Source organism: Lissotriton vulgaris, chromosome 8, assembly GCF_964263255.1.
Source record: "Lissotriton vulgaris chromosome 8, aLisVul1.2, whole genome shotgun sequence".
Lineage (NCBI taxonomy): Eukaryota > Metazoa > Chordata > Amphibia > Caudata > Salamandridae > Lissotriton > Lissotriton vulgaris.
Window position 1 is genome coordinate 1,355,205,617 of NC_141696.1, and position 26,477 is coordinate 1,355,232,093.

Genomic DNA, 26,477 nt, shown 5'->3' on the forward strand with positions numbered 1-26,477 from the left:
GTCCCTGATCTCTTGGGCCAATGTCTCTAGCATAGCCACCAACATGAGCGGGGAGGGTAGACAGCCCTGCCTCATTCGCATTGAGATGGGTATCCATCCTGCAAGTATCCTGTTCAACCTGAAGTATGACTTGGGGGACTTGTAGCCTGACAGCAACCAGCTGCTAAATGAGTCACTAAAGCACAACCGGCCAGGAAGTCCCAAGCCACTGGGTCAAAGGCCTTCTCAGAATTCAGGGAGACGTGGACTGATTATTTGGCAGGTGTTATCACTTGCTAGGTGTCCCAAGATAAAGCCTGATTGACTAGAACCCCATCAACATTTGGAGGCACAGGGAAGAGATTCTTGTGAATATTTTCGACATTCAGGAAGGATTTCAGGCAGTATGAACTACAATTGCTGGGGCTCACGCCCAGTTTAAGTATGAGCGATGGCGTCACCTGTACCTCCTGTATCATTTCCTTATATACTATTTGCAGGAGTGGTAGTAGCGCTGGTGCAAAGCATTTGTAAAAGGATGGTGTAAAGCCGTCTGGGCCTGGGGCTTTTGCAATTTTGGTTTGGCAATGGCCTCCAGAATCTCTTCTTTAGCTAGAGGATTAACCAGTTTGTCCCTATCTTGTCTGGACAGCGTGGGGGGCCCACTCTATCTAGATACTTCTCCCTCACTTGGGGGTTTGTCGGTTGCCAAGTGTATAGGATAGAATAGCAAGACCTAAAGCACTCTGCTTTGTCCTGGTCGAGCATGTAAAGGTGCCCATCTGGTCCTTAATTTCTGTGATTTTATTGCATGCTTACTTATCTCGCAAAAGGGTAGTTAATAGCTTGCCTGATTTGTCGCTCCATTTATAGAATGTATTGGCTAGTTTCGCTAAGAAATAGGCTGCCCTGTCTATCTCAAGCATCCTGAGAATGCCCTGAGTCATGAGGATGCTCCTCCATGTTTTTGGGGAGTGTGTACATTTGTGGTCTCCCTCAGTTCCTTCGGGTCTGTCAGAAGCCGTTGACACAAATCGTCCCTCATGTTTTTTTTAATTGAGCCGCTTCAACGATCAAGCACATCCTGTTTGCAGCCTTCAAGGCATCCCACAGAGCCACTTCTGTTGTGCCCCCAGGGGTATTGTGCTTGGTATATTTCTGATGTTCTTATTGATGTTGTTCACTGTGATCGCGTCCTTTAGAGGGAATCTTGGAGCTCCTAGGACATCCCTGTTCCGTAGGATCCTGACAAGATGAACAAGAGGGAGCACATGATTGGGTCATGATCGGATAAAGTCATCGGTTCTTACTCTGTGTTAGTTATATTAGGTAAGAGCTGTTTAGCTAAAAGGAGGTAGTCCAGACATGTGTATGTCTTGTGGACCACCGAGAAGTGAAAATGGTGTTGCCCCAATGGATATCTGTGCCTCCAGGCATCAATAAGGCCCATCTCCACCAGCAGGGATCTGCCAATTGGGGATATTATTCACTTACCTCCCCAGCCCCTTTCATCCGTGTCCACTGAGTCATCCCAGACCAAGTGAAAATTGCCCCCTATTAAGATCGGCTGGGATACATGCTGTCAGAGCATGTATAGTGTTGGTGTGGAAGCATTCTTGTCTCTGATTCGGGCAGTAAACCCAAGCTACCATCAAGGGGGTGCCTCGGAGAGCGCTTATCAGACCTACCCAGCATCCCACTCTGCCATTGCGTATCACTCTAGCGGGCAGCGCGACTGGACCAGAATTCCCAGCCGCCTGTCTTTTTTGTCCCCAGAGGAGTAGTATTGCATAGGGAAATGTTTGGGCACCCCACAGGCGTAGGTCATCATAGAATGTTTTTATTAGACGGTCCCCCACCCTGGTGAACATTTCCCAGGATGTGAGTCAGTAGAGGTGTCAGAATGCATCACTGACGGGGCATAGTGGAGTGTGATTCCAGAAGATCAGAGGGGGGCAAGCTTCCACTCACTCTATGCACCTATTCAAGGGCTGCTTTGTATTCTACTAACCTGTGCTCTCTGCTCGGGGAAATCCGTCTTGTTTTGTTCGCTACCAACCTCCATATCGGGCTATGGGGTCGTGGAAGCTCCTCTAGATGGCCTTGATTTTCCTTTGGCTGAGGACTCTCAAGTATTTGACATGCTTCTTTAAGTGATTTAGTCACCCATTTCTTAACCTTCCACTCAAAGTGTCGGCAGAAGGGGTGTCTCACCATCTGTATCATATTTCGTGCAAGGCGGTTACAGGGCAGAATGCTCTGCTCTTAGTTAATGTGATCGCAGATACATATTGAGAAATTTGGTGGGAGTCCCCGTTGTAGCAAATCAGGCCTCACCCCCATTCCCCCCGCTGTCTCCAGTTGTGCCTCCTTATGTGTTAAGTGTTGAAAGCACACTACAATGTTCGGGGCTGACAGCAAATTCCAGGATGGTGGGCCTGCCCTATGTGCTCGGTCAATGCTGAGGGGTTCCGGCCAGTGAGCACCTTTACAAGTCCCTTGATATTTTTTTTTATGTCTTTACCGTCTTTCCCCAGTGGGGCTCCACTTATACGCAAGTTGGAGCGCTGGGATCTGTTATCCAGGTCTTTCTTGTTTTTCCTGCATTTGTATCACTTGGTTCTATAGGCTGAGCAGTTGGGCGCGGTATTCTTTGAGGTCTAGGCACTTCTCATCCAGGGCTGATTGTAATGAGCTCACTCTTTGACCCAGGTCACCCAGGTCTCGACAGATTTCCAAGAGGTTTTGCTTCAGATCTGTTCATACAGAGCCGATGACTTTTATCAGGTCTGTGAAAATTTTTGTAAGAAAGCTCTTGGTGGTGGGTCACTTGCCTTGTTGCAGCACTTGTTGGCTTGCATTTTTTAAGATTCTGTAGAATCTCGTTTGTTTGTTGTGGCTTGTTAAAGCTCTTTAATCATGCCTTCTTTCTTGGTTTATGTGCAGGTCATGGTGAGTCCCTTCACAATTGATGGCTCTCCCACCCCCTCAATGCACCATTACCGAATTTGATTGTAGATCTCAACAGTCTATTACTGCCCCAACTGTGGCGTTGAGGCATGGCCACGCCCACCAAATTCAATTTAAAGCCTATATATGTTAATTTCTGTTAATTACTGACTCACTGAGTGCTGACGCACTTGAAAGCCCACAAGTAGACACACTAGTGTTTGCTTCGCTCTCCGGGGACTCAGCTCTCTAGCTACTCTCTCTTGCAGACTAGTTTCATCATTATAGGAACGTGTGGTCTCAACAAATCATCTATAATCCATCCCTTTTATCAGAATCACTAAAAATGATCTATTTCTTTTCCATTTTTCTCTTTTGGTTCAATCTTTGTTTATATTTGTTTTCTTTTTGTCTTATTCTTTAACATTTGCAGTGAACACATGCACACCCTTTACCATGTATTCTCTCCACACCTTTTGTTGCATATGCCATCTCATATTCCACCAATTACTCGCTGTGTTTCTAACATGGCCTCTTTATAATTCTATTTTGTTCCTTCTCATTTGCCACATGAATCCCTTATTTCAATGCCTCGAACTGTGCAGGTCTACGCTGTGGCTTTGTCTCATACATAACATGTCTTAAGTATTCACTTGTTCCCACATAAAAAGTACCTTTCAAAGGAAACTGCACATTGTTATTATCAGCAGAGATCTTATTTCAATCTCTGACCCATAAACAAGCATGGAGTCCTGAATTTAGTAACATGAAATGGGCAGGTGAACCTTTGGGTATAACCTTATCTACTTCAAAATCAGGGATTTTGTATTTTTTCAAAGCAGCACCGATTTTATATCAAAGATTAGACTGAATATTCAGTCCGGGCGGATAACTCCACTCCGCCAGTGAAGTTTGCAGAGTTTTAAAACTACGCACTCTGTTTGGAGTGCGAAGTTTTCCAAAACTCCGCAATCGCAGCAGAGCAGAGTAAGACTTACCTTCCTCCAGCCAAATCTGTGTCCTGCCTGCTCGTGCTGCAGCTCGTGGCTCCACCCGCCTACCGTTATGCTGCTCCAATTCAATTGAAATTAACAGGAAGAACTGCTGTGCGCATGGAGTACTGCGTGTAGGCCTGTCTGACCCTATCAAATTCCATGATAGGGTCAGGCATGCCTGCACGCAGTACATTCAGGATTTATACTAGGACTCAAAACCAAAAACTCTATTAAATCATAACCTTTTCATCAAGCATAATTCAAACCAATGTCAACAATTACAATGCAATTGCCTGGGAATCCGTGCCAGCACCAGGGGGGAAATCTCGGTCCCTGCCATTGGGGAAAGCTCACAGCATCAACGCCTACGCAGCGCCCGGTCTCTCCCTGCCGTCTGCGCTCCTCTAACCCCAGCGCGACAGCAGAGGAGGGGATCCCGAGGGGCAGGAGAGACTTCATCTCCCAAGAGCCCTTGCGCAGTGCAGCTGACGCCGGGGGATGACGCGCCAGGAGGCGCCTTGAAATAAACACTGACCTCCGCGCCGCGGGAGAGCGCGGGAGCCGTGCCGGGCTAAGCCCGGGCAAAGGGTGGGCCCTCTACGGCCCTCATCGGACAGAGGAGGACGGGGACGGGCCACCCCCTTTGCAAGTATTGAGGTAAACTACCGACCTGTATTTCTGTATCCATGCCTAAGTCCAAATCAGGGGATATGTCCAATAACATCCCGGAGGATATATTCGCATATTCCCCATCTAGTTTCCCATGGCTGGATGACCTTAACAGTCTGTGCAAGGTTAAATATGTTCCAGCAGCACCCTCCCCCACGCTAAAACGCCGCAGCTCATTATCATACCCAAGGGAGCAGAAATCTCTTACAGATACAAAACTTACACCTCCCAGGGTTACGCTTGTCAAAAAGCAGACTGTTAGGAATAATGACAATGGGAGCTCTACTAAATCTCAAACACCTGATAAACCTTCTCCAAGTCCAATTCCACTTTTAACTAATTCTCTTTCTACCGTGCCGCCTGGTGTCAATCTGGAGGATTTATCACCACCTTCCCATCAGGCCCTCCTATCTATAGTAGAGCATTTGCTAAAATCTTTAACACACCCCTTGATGGACAAAATCACTACGCTGGGGAATAAGCTCATGGGGCTGGAGAACTCCATCGAATCCCTCCTGAAACCCTCAGACCACAACGCAACAACTCATTGCTCATCGACAACCGCCCATTCAAACTCACCTAACTTGATTACTCCTTATGAAGCAGCGCCCATCCAATTGCCAACCCCCACCTCCTCTCTGCCTATCAACCCCAAAGTCCCCCTGAAATTGAAAACCCCACGCCATCCTCCACCTAAACTTGCGCGCATCACCCACATGCACTTACCTCCAGAAGCAGCGCCTTTTGTCATTGTCCTTTCGGGAGTCCCTGAACTAACAGAAGGCAAAGCGGAGAGACATTACGAACTTATGAACAAGGTTAAATACTGGCTATCAAAAAATAGACCTCTGCCCTACCACCTCGATGGCCGAATAATAAGTGTCCGGAGGGTGGGATGGCTTGGACCTCTTAAAAAAGACATCTCGGGGGATTTGGTCTTGATACGTTTTAGGAGTAGACTCATTGTGCCATACATGCAGACGTGGCTACCCCAAAATGGAGATGGACTCATTTCTACCTGGAATCTACATGACTTTTACCCTTATAGGGCCTACACGCTTTCTCCTAGTACCCGGGGCATTGATAACATTCCGGGGGGCAGAGGAACCCATTTAAGTAACTGCAGTAGTTTTCCAGTGGCTTTTAATTATCCCAAACCGTTGTATAATAATTTTTTGTGTCATAATCACTAAATTTTGTAGATTACTGTGCCCTATAACGATGCCTAAAGGTTGCGTAAAGCATGTTGAATACATTAACTGTGTAACCAAAAGCTATTAGGAGATTTATTTTATTTTAAAATGTTTATAAATGTATTTTAGTATTTGTCTGTATGCTTTTATGATTTTAATATCTAAAATCGAATAAAGCTTTGATTGATTTGAATTACAATGCAATGCAGATTTCAATTTCAACACACTTAATGCGCAAACGTCACACAAGTCCAAAACAATTAATAAGACACCACTGAAATGCTAATTGCCACTCTACAAAATAATTACGCGCTCCAAATTACAAGACAATCGTATGGGTGTTATTCATATAATCCCAAGCCACGTAATAAACCACATACTGCTCGCAGAATAAGTTTAATTTATGCTCATATAATGCAATCTCTGACTACCTCAGCAAGTCAGGTTTATTTGATACTACTACAGTGGATATACCGGTATTACTCCACACAATTCTGGAACCTGAGACAAGGGATCTAAGGACCAGAGTTAGGGATCCTAACAATGTTGGGAGTGCAAATTCAAGTTATAGCATTGCACTCAAATTTGCAGCATTCAGTTTGGCATAACCATCAATTAGTTTGAAATCATCCAATTTGTTTTTAATCATCTATGTGCTCACAACCATCCTCTGCTACCAAAACTGTTGCCGCTTTTTACCATTAAAAGGGCCAATGAGATGGATTGAGGCTAGATGTGAGACCCAAGTGGCGCAAGCTCCTGACATAAGTTATGAGGAATCCCAGAGAACCCACGTTAGGAGTTCAGGCAGGAAATCCACACTGGAATATCACACAGCACAAAGTTCGAGTACAAACGAAGAAGATTTATTGAAAATTTAGAAATCATTACAGAAGGCAAAAGGCAGTGGTTGCTCAATTAAATTCAAAATACAAATAAATGTGAATCAGCATAGGCAGTGGAAGCTAAGCCCTGTTCTAGTTAACAGCCACAACTAAATATGGACAAGTCAAATAATATATCAAGAGCAAATAGTTATAGGGACTGCTCAGTTCCAAGGCAGCAGAGGATCATGAAAAATCTCTGACGATTGATTCAAAAAGAAGACTTACATGGAGGCTGTCTCTACAAGAAAGTGAAAGAGCATTGGCACACTTCCTAAATAGAACATCTACTATAGCATTTTGGAAGCAGAGTCTCAAGCCTTAACCATGATGTGCAACAATTTAAGCCAATCATCATTCAGAAAGTACACTATGTAAAACAAGGTCACGCTAGAAACCCTACTTAAATTAATAGAAATTACATTGCAGTGCTAAACCATAGCGTCTTGAAAATATGAATAGGATACAGTTCTACTTGCAAAGACATTAAACTTTAATGTTTAAATATTTTATGCATGTTCCTCCGGATGCAAGCAGATGTGAGCTTTTTCTAACTGTTACATATAAAATAAGCATTGCCACAAGACATGACCATAAAACTGCTAAATTCAGAGTGATTTTACGAATCACTTAAGAGCTATTTTTTAACACTAGCTGTGCAGACAGAAACGAGAAAGCATTTTAAAAATATCCAGCATACACCACATGGTAAATGGATTTGAGGCCTTGTTATTACACATTTAAAACTTCAAAATGAAAAATACAATACATTGACTCTATTTGCCATTCATCCATGTCAATTAAACACATAATTTGATTAATTCTAATTTAATGCCATCACCAAGAAAATGGTTTTTGTCATATTGGGAGCGGTGAATGGTATATTTGAATAGAAAGCAGCTTTAGATGTCCTAACTGTCTGCTTATAAATATGGTTGGCGTTGCCATGAAGTTTAGTTATTTGCTAGAATCTCCTTTTTTTGACTGCTAATCTCCTAGGCTTCATTTGACATCTTCACAAAAACTTGGCAATATGGATCTAGAGACCACATAATCAATATCAAGGTGCACCCACAGCAAGTGTGGGCAGTTTAACCATTGGAACTGTGTCAAGCCGAAATCTATATCAAAACAGACCAGCACAATAATTCTATAGACATTGTGGAAATACATCATACTCACTCCATGTTACATCCTTATATTATTATATTAGTGTTATATGCTTCTCACGCCTCAAATTTTCATGCTTTTTTAAGCAACTTTAGCTTCACGACATTTACTGTGTGTAGATTAGGTATGCATCTCAAATCTCAAAAGAACATGCACATTTACATTCCACAGCACCCTCTCTTAGCTTGAGCCTTTATATTTCCATCATCTAGTGTTTATGACACTGTGAAGATAGAAAATAAATGTTCCCATACATTAAGGGCTATATTTACAAGGAGATTGGGCCACCGGAATGTCACTTTTTTTGACGCTCCAGTGGCGCAATGACCTGCTCCATATTTACAAAGCGGCGTTAAGCCACTTTTTGTGCATATTTGTTCTGTGATTTTTGGCTTTCCTACATTTGCATAGATGAAAGAAAATGTTTTGCGTGATGTTGTTTTCTGTGTTGTGATGTTTGATGTTTGGTGGGTGGTGTTTAACCCATTTGCCGCGGCTGTGATTTCGCAGCAGTGCGGCACTTCTGCAAAACAGACGGGGCCGCGTCGGCCGTTGGACGTGCGCAGCCCTACAAAGGTAGTGCTCTTGACGTCCAACGGGCGACGGCAGCACTTAATGGGTTAAAAAGTGCTGTTTGTGTATTTTATAATTTGCAGCTGTTTCTGTTTGTGTGGGTATCTGCAAGTGCATTTTGGGTACTTTTTTGGTTGCTTCATTGTAGCATTCAGTTTAGTGAATGGCCCTGGTCATGCAAATATGGCAGCAAATGTAGTTATTGGTCTCTCGCTGGTTTTGTCAAAAATGGTGTAACTGGCAGCTTCTGCACTGTTTGTATCAAGTGTACTTCACTTTCAGTTGATGAAGTTGAATTTTGTGTCTATGCCTGACATATTTGCTTTTATTTTCAATTTTGTAATTAAATGAGAGGGCATTAAGTTAGCCCCTAAATACATCCCCACTTTTGCCAGTCTTGTCCTCAGAACCTCTGCACCTCTGCTTGCTATCTATGTATTGGAAATGTACACACTGAAAGTATGATTGTAATCCTTTGCTAACAATTGGGTATGTGCTCAATGACCATCTCTTCTGCATAAACTAGTACATCATTTTTGGGCCCATAACTGTGCTCCTTCCCTCCCCTTAAAAAAGCTTGAATGTTCTTCCAAGTGCTATGAGGGCATGTTATCATGCTCAACATATTGCAGCTCTCGCTTTAAAACACAGTGTCAAATCATTTGCCTTTTTAGGTCTGGCTTGACAGTGCAGTTGTTGGCAGATTTTATGTGATCAATAGAACAAGAGCTTTAAAAAGCACTACTGAGAGAAGTGTTTTAGCTCCACCCGCATGTAATTACCTTGAGTGCAGAGTTTGATTGGTCAGAAATTGTGTGCCTCTGCTGTAAAAGAAGAACTTTTTGCCTGTGCGGAAAGAGTATGCTCAATACAGTAGTTGTTATGGTGATGAACCACAGATCAAGATAATTGGCCTGATGAGTTTATTATGAAAATGACATAATCCTGACATTTTCTATTGTGAAACAAATAGGTTACAGATAATAGGCATTTCAGAGTGGCTTGTTATTGAACTGGGTAAAGCCTGAAGAGAGGTAATTTTGTTTAACCTCATAGCTGCTAGTAAACATCCCTCCCCAGTGCTGCGCTGTCCATTGGAACTAGTGCTGAATGGACGTCCAATGGTCGTGCGCAGCACTGGGGAGGTAGTGCTGCCGTCGGCCAACGCACCGAGGCAGCACTTAAGGGGTGACGTAAATCCTACAGATTACCATAGTATGCAAGGGTTTTGGTATTGGATAGCCCCTCGGACGAACCTTAGATGTAAACGTTTTTCCCAGTGATAACAGCTTTTGCGAGTTTTGTATTGTAATGGCAACTGTAATTTTATTCATAGTCGCAATTTTGTGACTGCATGCTTTATGTTTGTCTTGTGGGAAAGATTATGCTCAACACAGCAGGCTTGAGCTGGTGGTGGCGACAAGCCAATGATAACAGTTAAAGGCTTGATTGGTTTATTGTGAAATGTTATATCAGATACCATAGGCCTGACCAGTTTATAATGAAACGTTATGATAAAGACAGTAGGCCTGACTCATATATTGTGAAAAGCAAATGCTAAAGCCTATATGTCTTCTATTTTGGATGGGTATTAACTATGTTAAATTCTGTAGACAGGAATTTTGTTACATGGAATCCCAGAGGTTACCCTATTAATCAAATGTTTTGGTTTTAGTTACTTCCTTTGACGAACCCTGATGGTCGACGATCTGCACTGTGACAATCCTTGCTAGACCCTAGGGTCTAACAGGTTTAGTTCTGTAACAAGCACTTATAAGTAAAATAAATTGCCTAAAAAACAATAAGTATATACAGATACATACTTACATAGGAGATCAGCCCTATTCTGCCATTGGAATGTCCAAGTGACATTCACATTCTGATTCTGCTTTTGACAATGGACAGCGTGGGGCAATGGTTCAACCCACTTCAGCCATTAGCTAAATTACCCTGTGAGTGACAGCCTATCGCCCAATCACATGTGCACATCCATTAAAAATTAGTGTTCTGTATTTCTAAGTTAGATTGGCCAGTCCTTAGCGGGTTTTTTTTTCTTTCACCGGTCTTTTTTAGTTTTTTTCTTCCTCCTTTTTATTTTTTTATTTTTAGAGCATCCTGAAACTCCCCCTACTGTGCCCCAGACTTTTTGATGTTCATTTTATCTGCAGTGCACCAAATCTCATGTGGCCACTGCTTTTGAACTGGGCATTCAAGTTGGAATGGTATTATCCTATGTAAATCATTTGTTTAGCACACCAAGATGGCTGCCACATTCAAAAACATTACATCAGCCATCTTGGATCAGTTCAACAATTATACACTAAGTACAATACCGTTCCTAGTGAGCATCCATTTGAAATGATATTGTGAATAGTTTATCTTTGCTCTACAGATCCAAGATAGCAACTTTGCTTCCAAATGTGGCAGCTATAGTAGAAGTTTAAAGCAATGAAACACTATGTTCAATACCATTTTAAGACGGTTGTCCACTACTATGTATAATTTTATTTTTAAAACAAACATATACTTTTATTCTTTTAATTTATCTTACATGGGCTTGTTGAGTTTGTGTGCAGGGGTGTAACTATCAAAAGTGTAAAAAAAATATGGGTACAGTTGTTCCAAAGCTACTGCATGCCAATGTTTGCATTTTTTAACAAACTAGGATGGGGGCTTTTTTTCTTTCTTACAATAGGGTTGAAGGCAGCTTTGGTACGTCACTATATTTACACGTGTTTTGATGTAGATGGGTAAGTGAGTATGCAGGTAAAAGCAAGAATGGGTCAGTGGATGAATAAATGGATGCACGAGTGCAAGGATGAGGAAGCTTGTTCGAGATGGCTCTCAGTCAACTATGGAAGCATGCTCTTATTCTCCCGCTCATTAAGAAACCTCTGCTCGACCCTTTACAGTGGGCCAACTATAGACCAATCTCCCTCCTCCCTGCTCTGGCGAAGGTGGCGGAGAAACATGTTCAGCATACTCTTACCACCTTTATAGAGAATAACAAACTGCTGCATGACTCCCAATCTGGTTTCCGTGCCAATTAAAGTACGGAGACAGCTCTTGTGGAGGTGACCGACGCCATCAGGGAAACGCTTGATCTTGGGGGAAAGGCTATGTTGGTCTTGCTGGACCTGTCGGCGGCATTCGACACCGTCCCACACGCCGGCCTCCTCCTAAGACTCAGGGAGGTAGGTCTGCGGGGGACGGTGTTGGACTGGTTTCAATCCTTCTTAACCGACCGTCGGCAGGTGATCTGGGCTCCTCCGTTCTCCGCGGAAATGCCTTCGCTAGAGGTGGGGGTGCCTCAAGGATCCATCCTGAGCCCCACCATATTTAACATTTATGTGGCCCCTTTGGCGAAGGTCGCGGAGGCATTTGGAGCCCGGGTCATCTCATACGCTGATGACACCCAGCTCCTGTTTACCTGCAGGAAGGGAGAGGTTTTTAATGGCGACAGAATCAGAGACTGCCTGAGTGCTGTTTTTGCATGGTTTCAACACCAGAACCTGAAATGTAACTCGGATAAGTCTGAGTTGCTCTTTTTTGGCTGCGCTGAGGACCCTGGCTGGAAATCGTGGTGGCCTTCCGACATGTTCCCCCCTGAGAAACCATCTGCCCAAGTAAAAAATCTGGGTGTGGTATTTGACGACAGTCTTTCTTTTCGTCCCCACATCACGGGCCTGGCGGGGAAATGTTTCGGTATCTTGAAGATGGTGAGGAAATTTCTCCCACTGCTTTCCCTTCAATATCGCAAGAACATCGTGCAAGCACTTGTGGGCTCGCGTTTAGACTACGCTAACGCACTTTTCTCTGGTCTGCCTAAATATCTGGTATCCAGATTGCAAGTTGTCCAAAACTCGGCGGCCAGAGCCATCTTTGGCCTTCCACGGAGAGCCAGTGCCTCTCTACTGCGCGGCAGGCTGCATTGGCTGTCTATCCCTAGCAGAATTAGTTTCAAGGTCCTCACGTTGGCGTTTAAAGCCCTCCACTGCATTGGCCCAGCTTACCTCAGGAAGCGGATTGCTCTCTACGTTCCCCGGAGGAGTTTGAGATCTGCTGACCTGGCTAAAGTGGAGGTACCAGTGATCAAACGCGTGCGGATGGGAGGCCGGTCTTTCCAGTTCATGGCGGCCAGGCTGTGGAATGAGCTCCCTCTGTCACTCCGCAAGGCTAACAATCTTCTGGCCTTTAGAAAGGAGCTCAAGACGCTCCTCTTCTCCGCCTAACCAGTGGGCCTACAGTGTTTCTGCCGCTGGGTTTTTCTTGGTTGTGTTCAGGACTCTCTGCCAAAGCGCCGGGACACCCGATCTGGGTAGCCGTGCGCTCAAGAAATATAGTTCTAACATAACATAACATAACATACACACACACACAACACAAATTGCATCGGCTACAGTATGACCCAGACCGATAATTGAGCAATGCCCACTGATTATGTGTTATTTACGAGCTTCAAAAGTGACGGGACTAATTGCAGAAAGGAAATCCTGTAATCTCTCAGTATTTTAACCCCTTCGATGCTGATGACGAGCTCAGCTCGTCATCAGCCACGGGGGGCGTGTGCGGATGACGAGCTGAGCTCGTCATCTAACGCAGCTTTTACAAAAAAAGCTGCGTAGCGCAAAAATAACCGCCGCAGCGATGCGGTTTAAGAATCTTTCTGCAGAAAAGTGCCTGATGACAGCACCTGAGGCTAAAAAAATATATCCCAATCATTGCAGAAATCAAGAACTCAGTGCATCAACCTTTCACAGTTCCTCAATCATCCAAGAAACACATCACGATCCGGGGGCTGAGGAAGCAGTTCTGTTTCCATGACAATTTCTCCACTGAAAGGATATTATGTGACAGTGGAAGTCACGGCACCAATTGTACTGTCTCTTCGGTGTATTTAATGAAATGTCAACTTGTTTTCAGGAAGCATATTAGAAACAAAGTTGTTATATTGTTGCAAATGAACATTTCTCGGAAAGAGGTTAATTTCAATTTTACTCAACGGACGCGTAGTAATAACACTACAGGCGTGGCGCGGAATAACAGGTGTTTAAATTATTTCACCGTTAACCAACTCAATGGCACGCATTTTATCGACCTCAGAAGGATGAAAGCCTAAGTGAACCTGTAGACATGAGGTCAATCACATGCTTATAGACGGGATACGTTAGCAGTGGCGGTTCCTCTGCTAAGACGGAGAGCGTTGCCCGCTGCTATTGCAGCAGTGAAAAAGAAAATGATAGACTTTATTCAGGATTTGGGGCGGGTCTGGTTACCTGAAGCCAGAGCAGGGGAGGAGTGGTTTGCACTCCTCTAAGTACACATGACAGTTTGGCCCACCCCACCACCCCCATTCCAAGCGAGCCGCCACTGTTTGTTAGTCCACTGAACCACCAGACCCAGCAGAGCTGGAGCACTTGTTAAGTTGTGTAAAACATTTCTCTGGCGCTCAGCACATTCACATATATATCATCCTTCCACTGTAACTATAACTGAAAACGTTAATAAAGTACGTCACTGTATGTGGGCAAGATGGCTCAGCACCCCAATCCTTCATCGCTAATATGTGATGTGAGCTGTAGGTCACAAGTTTGAATCCAGCAAGACCCATTCTACCCACCATCAATTACATTTAGTAATAATAACTTCTGCTACTTGCAGTGCTTCAAACTGCACAAGTATGACAAGAAGCGCTATATATTGTTATCATTATGTGTGAGTCTAGGATGACTGTGTGGCGTGAGGAAATGCCTGCATGACTTGCTCTTGCAACGTGTGATTTTCAGCATTTGATTATCTCCTGTGACCTGCCATTTTCTTCCTGTCCCTACCTTTGTAATAACATCCCTGGTGCTCTTGGAGCTCAAATGTGCATTACGGGTGAACCCTTGTAGATGTTCTCTAGCATCTATTAAATTGCCTTTATACAGCGCTTACTACCCCGAAGAGGCTTCGAAGGTCATGGTATTTTGATCATCAGGGTTGGATTAAAAATGGGCCCAGGCACACAAAACAAAAAGTGGCCCACATTTGCAAAACACTGCTTCGACGAAATTTTATAAAGGGGGGAGGGGTAAAAAAAAATGCACAGATTGGATGAGTTTACACTGGACAAACACACCTGAAAACAAGTGAGGCCACTTTTGCTCAGGCCCCCAGTCCCAGCTAAATATACATACATTAATGGGCCCACCCAGCGAGAGAAAGGGAGTGACACCTCTGCCTGTTGCTAAAAGGGAAGTAATTGGCGCCCATCTGCCTCCAGAAAGGCCAATCAGGCACCCGCTGGGCCGCTGGGGGCATCCGAACAATGCAGAAACCGCCCAAATCGGCCCAGGCTGCTCAAAAAAGCAGCCCACAGTTGCAAATCGGATACCAGCCTCTCGGGTATTGCCCGAGTGCCCTTGTTACCAGTCCGACCTTGCTGACCATGTTTAGTACTATTGTAATGAGCGTACACGGACAGGAAATTCTAAAGTCCTCCACTCCAGAAGCTAGAAAATCATCATGAAAATGACAAACTCGGGGAGGGCTAATCTGAAGGAAATACCTACTGGAATGACAGATGGGAGGACCAATGAGAGAGCCCTTCCCTCCCGTCAGCCTTTGCTCCAGGAAGGGAGCTATGCGGCCGCTTGACATTCCTGTCAACAAGACTGCCGCCCAAGTGATGTCATTGGGTGAACTAGGTGGGTATTTTCAGAGTAAGAAATCTATGAATTGTCAATGATCTGCCTGCTAATCCTGTGAAATCCCCCATGCTTTTTCGGGAGATCAGGCACACTAACATCTTACCAGGCAGACACTTGGAAGGGTTCCATCATTGCCCCCATACATAAAGCAGGGGATAGAGGCCTTCCTCAAAATTACCGGCTAGTTGCCCTAATCGATAATGATGCGAAGTATTTTGCAGGTCTAATACTGGAAGAACTAAAGGCATGGGCCATGAGGAAGTCTCTTATACCTGTTAATCAAACAGGCTTCGTTAAAGCAGTGGGGACAACAACAAACATACTGACTATGGGTATGCTTATAGATAAGGCAGAGATGAAAAAAATGCCCCTGCACCTCTGCTATATTGACTATAAGGCGGCATTCAACAACATTAACCGCAATCTACTATGGACAAAACTCAATGATTGGGGTATCCCAAAAGGGTTGTTGGAGCTGTTAATTAATTTACATACAGACACTTGGATTCAGATTAAGGTGGGGGACGGCTCAATGCTGTCAAGGCGGATACAAACAAACAACGGCCTTAAACAGGGCTGCGTGTTGGCCCCCACACTGTTCAACCTGTTCCTGGCGGACTTGGTGCCCCTATTAAACAACTGTAATTCACACTCGCCAAAATTAGGAGGCCTAAATCTACCATGCCTTTTATATGCAGACGACCTGGTGCTAATAAGCCATACAAGAGTAGGGCTCCAAAATCTCTTAAATACGACCCAGAGATATTCCGAGTTAAATGATTTAACAGTGAACCTCGAGAAAACACAAACAATGACAATCAGCAAGAACAAAAACAAGAAAGTCTTCTCGTGGTTCTGGAATAACACCCGCATTAAAGACACGTCGTCGTACAAATATCTAGGTGTGAAAATTGACAGTGGTGGCCAATTCAGCGAACAAAGGGCCAGCATAAGAGGCAAAGGCCTCGCTCTGGCAATCTCTTTAAAAACACTAAACAACAACCTCTCCGGCCCTTCTTTGACCCCTTTACTGAATGTGATAAGTGCCAAACTGCTACCAACGCTGACCTATGGGAGTGAGGCCCACCGAGGCAGAGATGCCGTAACACTTGACAGTACAATCGTGTCGGCATATAGAATCATCTTCAGCCTACCAAAGCGAACCTCCCCAGCACAGATCAGATTGGAGTTTGGTATTCGGTCACAGTTTTTGGCACGACAGGGGGCATATATCTGCTCATGGGACAAAGTAAGGAAAACGACTGAAGGAACGTTGAACGAATATTTATGGAAAGAGCTAGAGCAGACCCAAAACTCACCAGCAGCAAAATATCTGGAAAAGAGCATAGTGAACACCGGGCTGGCAGAACTCTGGGCGTCCCCTGCAGATTACAAATCACTAAATAAATTGGTGAAGAAATCGATCAAGCTTCAGTCATGGGTCGAGGATAAAGCCACCTTATCAAAAAGATCTCATGCATGGATGGTATTAAACACATTCCTGACACAAGCCCCCCAGCCTTATCTCGGTCTAGGCTATATGAAAAAAACCAAACTGTCCTTTTTAAGATACAGACTGGGCCTGCTACCATGCATCCTACACCTCCCTCACTGGCTGAGATCGAAAGCAGGAATACTATGCAGGCTATGTGGCATTGGGGCTGAAGACATGATGCATTTGCTATGCTCGTGTAAAGAACTGCAAGAAGAAAGGAAGCTCCTGCTGAAATGCCATTTTATTCTACAGGGTGTACGCACACGAAGGAGTGCAGTGCTAACCTGCTTCTCAGCACAGGACCCTCAGCTGAGCTGCAGCTTCGTGAAATTTTTAAAAGCAGTGAAAAAAAAACTACCAAAAACTGACTCATGAACAATCTACAAACAGGACATATGATTTAATTTACATTGATGAATCATCTATGTTGTAAACTTTAATGAATTTTACGGGAAATACGAATAGACTAACAGGCCTACAAAGTGAATGAGAAGTACAGAACGGCCTATTGTGGGCGGCAGGCAAAATATATTTTTTTTATGTTGAATAGCTTATGCATATCGCACTATAGTATAGAATTGATCTTAAACGCATGTTTTTTTTATGAGCATTTTAACTTTCTTATTGTGTACTGTATTGCATTGGTTTTAATTAACTGCACAATAAACTATAAACTGAAACTGAAACTGAAACCATGCTGCTCACCAAGATAGCTTTTTCTATTGGACTACTGGCCTTTTCTACAGATCGGGTCTTACCGGTCCAGGATCTGCTTTTCAAGCATGGGAATTCGCTATTTTTCAGATGTTTGTGTGCACCTGTATAGAACATTTTATGTTCCAGCTTCTCCAGGATGACTATGTAAGTAAATACTTCTTGAGAACAGAAACACCATGCCCATCCTGCAAACATCTCTTCGCCAACTGGTGCCTGACTAACAGGAAATTAGAAAAATACTATGGGGCTTATTTATGGGAGGCTTGTGCCGCCGGATTGCCACTTTTTCTGACGCTCCGGCAGCTCAAACCTCTCAACCATATCTATGAAGCCACATAAAGTCACTTTGCCTAGCTTTGCGTGGGCTCATAGATATGAAGGAAGGCAAGGCAGTGCAAGCCGCTGCGTTACTTTACTTTGTACTAGGGAGTCATTCCATGGGCGTTACAGTGGGATTCCCACGCAACACCCATGGATTTTGATGCTACCCAAGATGTACTTAACCCCTTCGCTGTGGCGGCTATTCCGCCGCAGCGTTAAGGGGGAGGCGGGGCGGCGCGGCGGTCCCGTGCTCATGACGGAACCGCTCTGTCACGGCCCGCGGGTGAGCTGTGCTTGTGATGGAACAGTTCCGTCACGGCCCCACCCGCTCTTCAGAACGTCAGCGCAGGCGCGGAATTCGCGCCGCGCAGGCATGCCGAGCGGGCCATGACGGAACCGTTCCGTCACCAGCACAGCCCACCCGAGGCTCGTGACGGAACGGTTCCATCACGAGCATGGGAGGGGTTAATGACGTAAACATGGGGCAGCGCCAAAACCTTATACCTCCCCAGAGCAGGGACAAGGAGAAGTATCTTTATTTCTCCTCGTTTTTTCCTCTTTCCATGGGAGAAGAGAAAAACGCCTCTCAGGATTGTCCCCCTTCCTGCACAACAATCCTGCATGCAACGCAGACACCCTTGCACCCTGGTGCGAGGGTGTACTGCGTTGACGCTAGGAAGCAAATTGTGCACCAGCGCAGAGGTAAATGTCAGGAATGCACTGTTTATTATAAATACGGTGAATACCTGCCCTTTCACATTGGCGTAAGGCAGTGCAGCAAAACCTGCGGTGCTGCCCTAGGCCCTAGGCCGATTCTCCGTAAATGAGGTCCATAGTGTGTTCAAAATGGTTTCATCGCATTCATTTCCTTTGTCAGCCCACCCTGCAATACCAGTGGGATGACCTTTGCCCCCCAGGAGTGATACCTTCTGTGCAAATGAAGCACACCTGAGGGCACCTACCTGACACCCTGGACAGAGCTGCTGCATTTCTGGCAGCTTTAGTTTTAGATTTGATGACAATTATGCAGTTACTGGATGGCCTGGATGGCTGCAACGGGCACTGTGAGGTTAATAAAAGTATTGAACATCAGGGTGGACAATCAGGTGCAGATCGCCCCAAAGTGATAACACGCAGAGCTGCCCTACCAGGCGACCACAAAGCACAGTGGTGTAATCTACTTGCACTTTCCTGCCAGGCACTTCTCATTTATAAGCTAGCTGGCCAAATCGAATAAAGTATTATGTGTTTTCCATTCAAAGTCTGCGTCTAGGTTTTCTGGTAGTTAGCCTGCGTTTTATTATGTGACACTTTTCTCGTGTTTCATTCGTTTTTGTAAATTCTAAAAGGGCTCACAGGCCTTGGACTGTAGTCCTGTAATTCCGACTGCAAAAGAGCGCAAAATAATTATTTTTCCAGATGGCCAGTGGTCTTAAAATACCATTCGAGGTCCAGACAGTATGTACTTCAGCCAAAATCTCACAAGACTATCTGGCGGATCTGATGAACCTCGAAGGAACAGTCACCCTGTACACGGCTTTGCTTTTGATGAACATGACAACATGTTGTGTGTTTTCTTGCAAGGACCTGATCGACCCCATTTCTGGCTGGACCTTGTGCTAAGCAAAGGCCTTCCTTGATGGCTGGCCGGGAATAGATGCCTCTAGGGCGCAGTAATGACGAACATCCATTACTACAGCTGTGAGGAAAGCCACAGTTCCATGGAGAGGGTATGAGTGGATTTCAACAGCATTTGATTTCCCAAGACGGCTGTGTTCCTTTATAAGAAAGACGAATGTCACTCGGGCAACAACTCGCCTTCACCCACCAGAGAGACGCACGAGCCACCCTCCCCTAAAAACAACTGAGAATGGCGTAGATAAATCGGACAATTTTCCACTCTAACCCCTAGGTCAAAGTTCAAGGACTTACTAACCCAAGACCTCACAAATTGATTCTATAAATTGTGACTAATGGATTATAGTTTACTTCTATCTGACTTTCAAATTCCGTGAACTTGTTGCAGCAGCGCATGCGTGAGGCCAGAGCTGCTGTGAATGTAGTCACAATCTGCCAAGCACTACTGCGTATGAAACTCACACCTGGAAATACGGCTCACAAACCACACATCATAACCCCTTGCAAGTCATCACGGGAAACTTGTGAATTACACACATGAACACACGTGTACCGGCAAGCACATATACACACATGTGCACCCACCCACACACATGCACCTACACATACAAAGGCATGTGCAGGCACACACATATACACGGACACGATGTGCATCGTTGGAAGGGTCAGTAAGAACTGGGCTGATATGTGTGTATACATTAGCATGTCTGCTGTTCTTTATCTGGTTGGGGTGCTAGCTTTACATCCTAATTAGGGAAAACTTGGGGTTACTGCCAAGCTGTGTAAGAAATTGTGTACTGGTTGAGGTGGGTGAAACCCAACACAAGCAGCAACCACAATCCTCCTCAAGGCGATGTCACAAGCGAACCCCGAGGTAACCTGTGCTCAGCCCTCTGGTAGCGTGGCACAGCACAGTTAGGCTTAACTTAGTGGAATGTACAGTGAACTCCCTATCTGGATAGTGGCACCGGTCTGGCAAATGATCGTCAATATGTCATTTCAGGCCTGTAGGGATGCTGGTTGTGCGCTGTTGGGGCACCGGGTCTCCATTGAACTAACCTGCGAGGACTTTGCACTAGGGCCAGGACATTTTCTGCAGTACACAAGATTGACTGAAGTGGACAAATTGACTTGGCCTACATACCCCGCTGCACCCAGGTCCATGCACACCGTGGACGTCTTGCTGTTGCATTATTCGGTTAGTGAAAACCATCCAAATGTCCATCCTCAGCAGCCACTTGGGAGTGTCAAATAGAAGAAAGATAGAATGGAACACTAGCCCAGGCTGAAGATATGTAGAAATGCTACAGACGAGAGAAACACCAGATCGCGCCTCAGCATGAGATACAAAGGTTGTGGAGAAGTGTGGCTCACTGGTTAGAGCGGCAGACCCTGATGCAGAGGTCTAGCCTGGGACCAGGGTTCAATTCCCCGCCTCGGAGGGTCTTGGGCTCAAAATTCCACGGACCTGATCATTCTCGCCTCGGTGCCTATTCTAATCATAGAGTCCCACTCTGCAACTCTGGGCAATAGCTTGCTTAATCTCCACAACGGCCCCAACAACGCTAAGGATGCCTGGCCGCCACCTTGGGGGTGCCCAGTAGTGGACGCCTCACAGGGAAAGCCAGGACGGGTTCCACAGCGGTATTCGTACAAGCGCCTTGAGACCCTTGCAGGTGAGTAGCGCGCTATAAAAGTATCAATTTACAATTTACAAAGGTCAGATCCACATTAGATTTGGATCGGACTCTTGACCGCTCATGATGGAAGTCACTGGTCACTTACTCTGTTGCTACTTGCATCCTCACTGTTGCCCTATCCATACCACTTGCCCGTAAACCATCACACACATGAAAAGGTCCAGAACCTTTGTGAACTATTATACACACAAATGTATACACTCAAATTTACTAACACTTTCTTTGTGGAGAGCAGAAACCAGCAGTAACGAAGACATCTGATGCAGCCTGAAGAATACATGTCAGGGTTCAACACAACACAAATAGAAAGAGAAGCTGGAATTTTTGTTTGGCCATATTGAGGCACAGATAAGAAATTTGGTAATCACTTAGATTCCCAAGAAAGGCTTTCCATACCTCAATAGCGGCTCAAGAGAACTCCTGTCCACCCTGTGTCATGTGCAACATCCTGAAACCGACTGAACAAGTGTGCGATGAGGATCTAAAATGAATGTCTGTGCAATACTTAAAAGTGCATCTTGTGCCATTCACATAGGTAGAGGCAGCTAGCCCTACAGGGACCCTTAGCAAACCAAACATTACTACTCTTGATATACCTGATATAGTGAAATTGGGCTCTCTTTGGCCACACAATCACATTCTGTAAGTCTTTGCCATGTATTGAACAATACTTAGATCCTACTTTATACCTGCCTAATGTCACGTCCAAACACTGGAGAACATGTAGGATTTGGACCTTTTGAATGACTTTGAATTGAAGTGAATGTGTATAGAGCAGGTCGAAGCATCCTACTGATAGCCATCGTCAAGTCATGATGCATCATCAAATATTTTGTCGTTATGGTACCTTTCTCAGTTATGTTATGTTATTAAAATATGTAGTATAAGAATGGTACTTACCTAGTTGTCCTGGACCAAAGTGATTGGGATTAGATTCAGGCATCTCCTGATCTACAAGAAATAGAAAGATAAGATGTGGGAAGTTGCTGTATTAAGCTGAGAAAGCAACAACAGGGATGCGTCGACCCAGGGGGTCCGAGTTAGACAACAGGCAATGAGAAGGACGGTCGGAGTAATATCCATGTTGATATCTGTCACATACAGTTTAAGGGTCAATGTGACTAACTGCATGATTTTGTCATCTTCCAAAGCTGTCAACAGTGACAAGCACAGTAAGGAGTTAACAGGAACATCCTGGGTTAGTCCTACATATCACAAAAGAACATAATATACATGTGACCTTCTTCTACTCAACTGATGGCTAGGTGCACAAAAAATGTACCTGGTACTGGATTCCAAATATGGTGAGCTTCTCATCCCTGCACTATACTTCACTTCTAAGTGTGTGCGCAGAGGGCAGATAGGGACAGCGCAATCGTATCATATAAAATGCACTCTTTCCAGTGGAGGCGCGAACCCAATTGTGCACTCGGACCAGCGCATTAGTGAAAGCAGATCCGTTGTTTGAAGTCGCCAGTATGCCTTTCACTGTAGGTGGCGACCCAGCCTCCATTTCAAAGGGGGGCAGTGATCCTCCGGGAGGCGGCGGCAGTGACCCCCTATATCCACCCACAAGGTACAAATTTGGGGGAGTGGAGACACCTGTGTACCACCTCTATGTGTCCCTTAGCATTATCCTCCTCCAATCCTGATATGTAATCAAAACCTTGGATGCTGGTGGGAGGTGTAGAATTTCCTATTTGATTGTTCCAGTTGTCAGACTGTGGTGGGTGCCATGGAATATTATGGGTGGGGCTGGGGGAGGGGAGCAGAAACATAAATTCACTTACCTGGCTGCAGACGCTGCCTCTCTTCTGTTCTTCAATTGACGCAGGGATGCACACAGGCTCCGGGACTCCCCTAAGCCAGTCATGGCACTGCTGTCACCAGCACAACAGCAGCATCGTGATTGGTCGGAGTGCTCTGGTTCAGCACTCAGACAGGGACTCAGAGCCTGTGCGTGTTCTCCACCCAGGGAGTGAAATACAGCCGGTGGAGAACATGCTAAGTGTGCATGACTGGCCAGCCCAAGATGGCTAGCCAAACTGTCATGTGCACTTAAGGGCACCAAACATTCCTCCCCCTGCTGGCTGTGACGACAGGCCAGCCCCGCCCCGCAGAACTGCCTCAGTACGGAAAAATAAAATTACATGGTGTTATTATCATTTTATTTTTCCTTTTTGCACTGCTCAAAGAGCAGTGGGACGGCACCCCTCCTTCTTAGTGGAGGAGCCGCCACCGTATCTTAGAACTGCAATTTCTAAAACATTGACAAATATTAATTCAGAGTTCAACATTTACTGCCCTCCTTTATAAGGAGAACATGCAGCTGTCAGGCTCACTCCAGCCATCCTGGTTTAGAGCTTTCTCAAGAAAATAGCAAGTACTGTTTCAAAACCCCACACGGTATGCTCTACTTGTTCCTTGTTTGGGGTGGTGCTCGCTCAGCGGCTGGCCTGCCGCTTTTTAAATTGTAGGCTCGTTGGGATGACCAAGATAAGCGGCACTTGAACACAACGTACTTTCCTCCTAGTGACCATTGCGCACAGACTCATACAGAGCAGCTGCATATCAGCGTGTGACAGGGTTATAAAGGTGGCGGTGGCCCTGTTTGCTTCCATGACTGCTGTGCCTCTGAAGAAGTGGAAACGAAATGCGTCAGGTGGCAGTCTGTAAGAAGAATGAAGCGATGTATGCCAACAAACAGCTTTCAATGGGGGAAAGTACGTTGTGTGGGCCTATGAATCGGAGCACGGCGCATGGTTTCAACGCGGCTTCATTACCTGGGAAATGGAAGTAACATCGAATGGCAGCAATATCGGACTACACCTCCCAGTGACCATTGCGCACAGACTCATACAGAGCAGGTGCATATCAGCGTGTGACAGGGTTATAAAGGTGGAGGTGGCCCTGTTTGCTTCCATGACTGCTGTGCCTCTGAAGAAGTGGAAACTAAATGCGCCAGGTGGCAGTCTGTAAGAAGGAATGAAGCGATGTATGCCAATAAACAGCTTTCAATGGGTGAAAGTACGTTGTGTTAGAGTGCCACTTACCTTGGTCACCCCAACTAGCCTACAATATATATATATATATATATATATATATATATATATATATATATATATATATATATATATATATATATATATATATATATATATATATATATATATATATATATATATATTTAACCCCTTCGATGCTGATGAAGAGCTCAGCTCGTCATCAGCCATGGTGGTCATGTGCGGATGACGACCTGAGCTCGTCATCTAACGCGGCTTTTCGAAAAAAGCCGCGCAGCGGAAAAATAACCGCCGCAGCGATGCGGATATATATATATATATCAGGTAAACAAATTCTATACTTACATTGCTATATTTCACTTTCAATACTTTGTCCTTGATATTTCCATACTACTCGAACTAACAGCAATGTGGTTTGCAGGATTGATAACATCTCATTTACGGTCAAATGTCAGTGTCAGTAGGAAGGAACACTTCGGGCCCCGTTAGGATGTCGGGCGAATCGCCACCGGCATGCGGGCGGTGGCGATCTGCCCGACATCCTCCCCCGCCTCCAACCCATTTTCCCATCCACGGCGGATGAAAGACCGTCAGCCGCTTTTCCGTCTAGTCGACAAGTTGACTGGGCGGAAAAGTGTTTAATATGGGGGTGGTGTCTGTAAGACACCGCCAACCATATTATGATGGGGGCGGACAGATGCCTTTCCGTGAACTGAATGGCATGCGGGAATCACTTGTGGGGGCCCCCATGGAGTCTGGGAGGTTCACATGGAGGGGTACCTATGGTACCCCCCTGCATTTCAATATACAAAGTGGCAGGCATACACGGTGCCTGTCACGTTGTACATTGAACTGCTTGCGGTGCATTTTTAGCATTGAGGAGCGCGTTGCTTTCAGCACCGCCCGCCGCAATGTGAATAATGCGGGATGCACCCGCCACTGTGGCGGGCGCATCCTAATGGCCCAAACGGGACCCCCGCCCTTATGGTGGGCGGTCCCTTTTTGCCTCAGGATCGCCATCCTAATGTGCCCTGTACTGTTTCCAATATACAACATATACCTAAGAGGGGGCTTTGGGTCAGCCCCTTGTTCTTGAGGGGGTGGCTTTGTTGTCTATTTCAGTTGGCTGCTCTCGATTCATTGGCTCTCCCCTATTCTTGTGCTTGTCTTGGAGCATTTTGATCTCACCGTGCTCTGATTGGACTATTTGTATCATTCAACGGCATACTTGATGGGACCCGTTTTTTGTTATTGAGCACTCCATGGGAGTGCATGTGTTCCTTGCTCTTTATGTGCACTTTACTTTTTACTTCCCCAAATTCCCTGCTTGTTGCCCCCCAGCTCCCTGTCCTGTTGCCATTTTTAATTGTTTTTTTTTAATTCTGCTAGACATTGCGCAAGCCATTTTAATTGGTCAGCCATGTTCCTTATCCCGTTTCCTACCCTATAGTCATGATTGTTTTTTTGTGTTTTTTTTCAAGGGTTCAGTAGCTGCAAAGTGCAGCTAGTCTGTTCACTTCTTGCTTGAATTAATCGTCATGCTTTTCATTATAATTCCATCTTCCTTTATTAAACGCAGTGCTTAATTTGAGCCAGTGGTTTCGGGTGCTCAGCACCGTCATTTAATTGTCAACACCAGCGCTTGTGACAGTCTGCCAAAAGGTGGCCTTGTCTTGCTAATTTAGAGACGACCCCTACAAGAACAGTTAATTAATAATTCAATATGCATTGAAAATTAGCATTACCTGTTGCCCAAGCTAGTCACATAGCTTTGTGGGCCTGAAATAGTCTGAATTGTCACACTTGTAGAAGTGTGATGTTAGTAGTTGTGTTGTTACTATCATTGCCAGCATAGCGGGGGCAATGTGTGGTGCAAGCTGCATTGATCTCCCAACAAGAGCCCTGGCACTTATTTTTTTTTACACATTAAGCACTGATTGGACGTGACTGGAATCACTGTTATCTTTCTGTTTTGAGGGGAAAGCTGTAGTCAAGGGGATGTCGTTGAACTTTTCTCATTTTGTCAGAGGCTGGTGAGTGTGGTGCAGAGTGGCAGGTGCTGCAGAAGACAAATGGACATCACAAGAGGCTGCCAGAAAGATTGTGGGTACATTCTACTGGTCTCACCAAATGGGGACCTCTTCTGTAGTCACACTTTCTTCAGGAGGTAGACCCGTGGTGGCACCTCCGATACAGCACGGACTGTGCAGGATCCTGTGTTGCCCTGATGAAGGCCCAAGACCCATTTTGGGCTCCTAGTGCGGAAACATGTTGGCATTACATTGAGAAGGATGAGTCATCATTTCTCAGTATACACTGATATGGTCATTTGTTGATCCTGCCTTGTGCACCTATAAAAAAACAGGAAATCCCTTGGGTATACAGATTGGTAGTTTTAGGTTATCCTTTGGCTCCCGCATATATTCAACACCGTTTATCCTGATCTTCAACTTTCTGAGGTTGAGACCACCATGGTGGA

The 26,477-nt window shown here is 45.1% G+C and overlaps 1 protein-coding gene across 1 annotated transcript in view; it reads right to left on the reverse strand.

The window, feature by feature from the left end:
* Positions 1-26,477, reverse strand: part of AMOTL1 (angiomotin like 1) — a 311,572-nt gene that overhangs the window by 281,053 nt on the left and 4,042 nt on the right. The window contains exon 2 of the mRNA XM_086935303.1: positions 21,876-21,926. Within this exon, the coding sequence (XP_086791429.1) occupies positions 21,876-21,926 (51 nt within the window). The remainder of the gene's footprint in view (positions 1-21,875; positions 21,927-26,477) is intronic.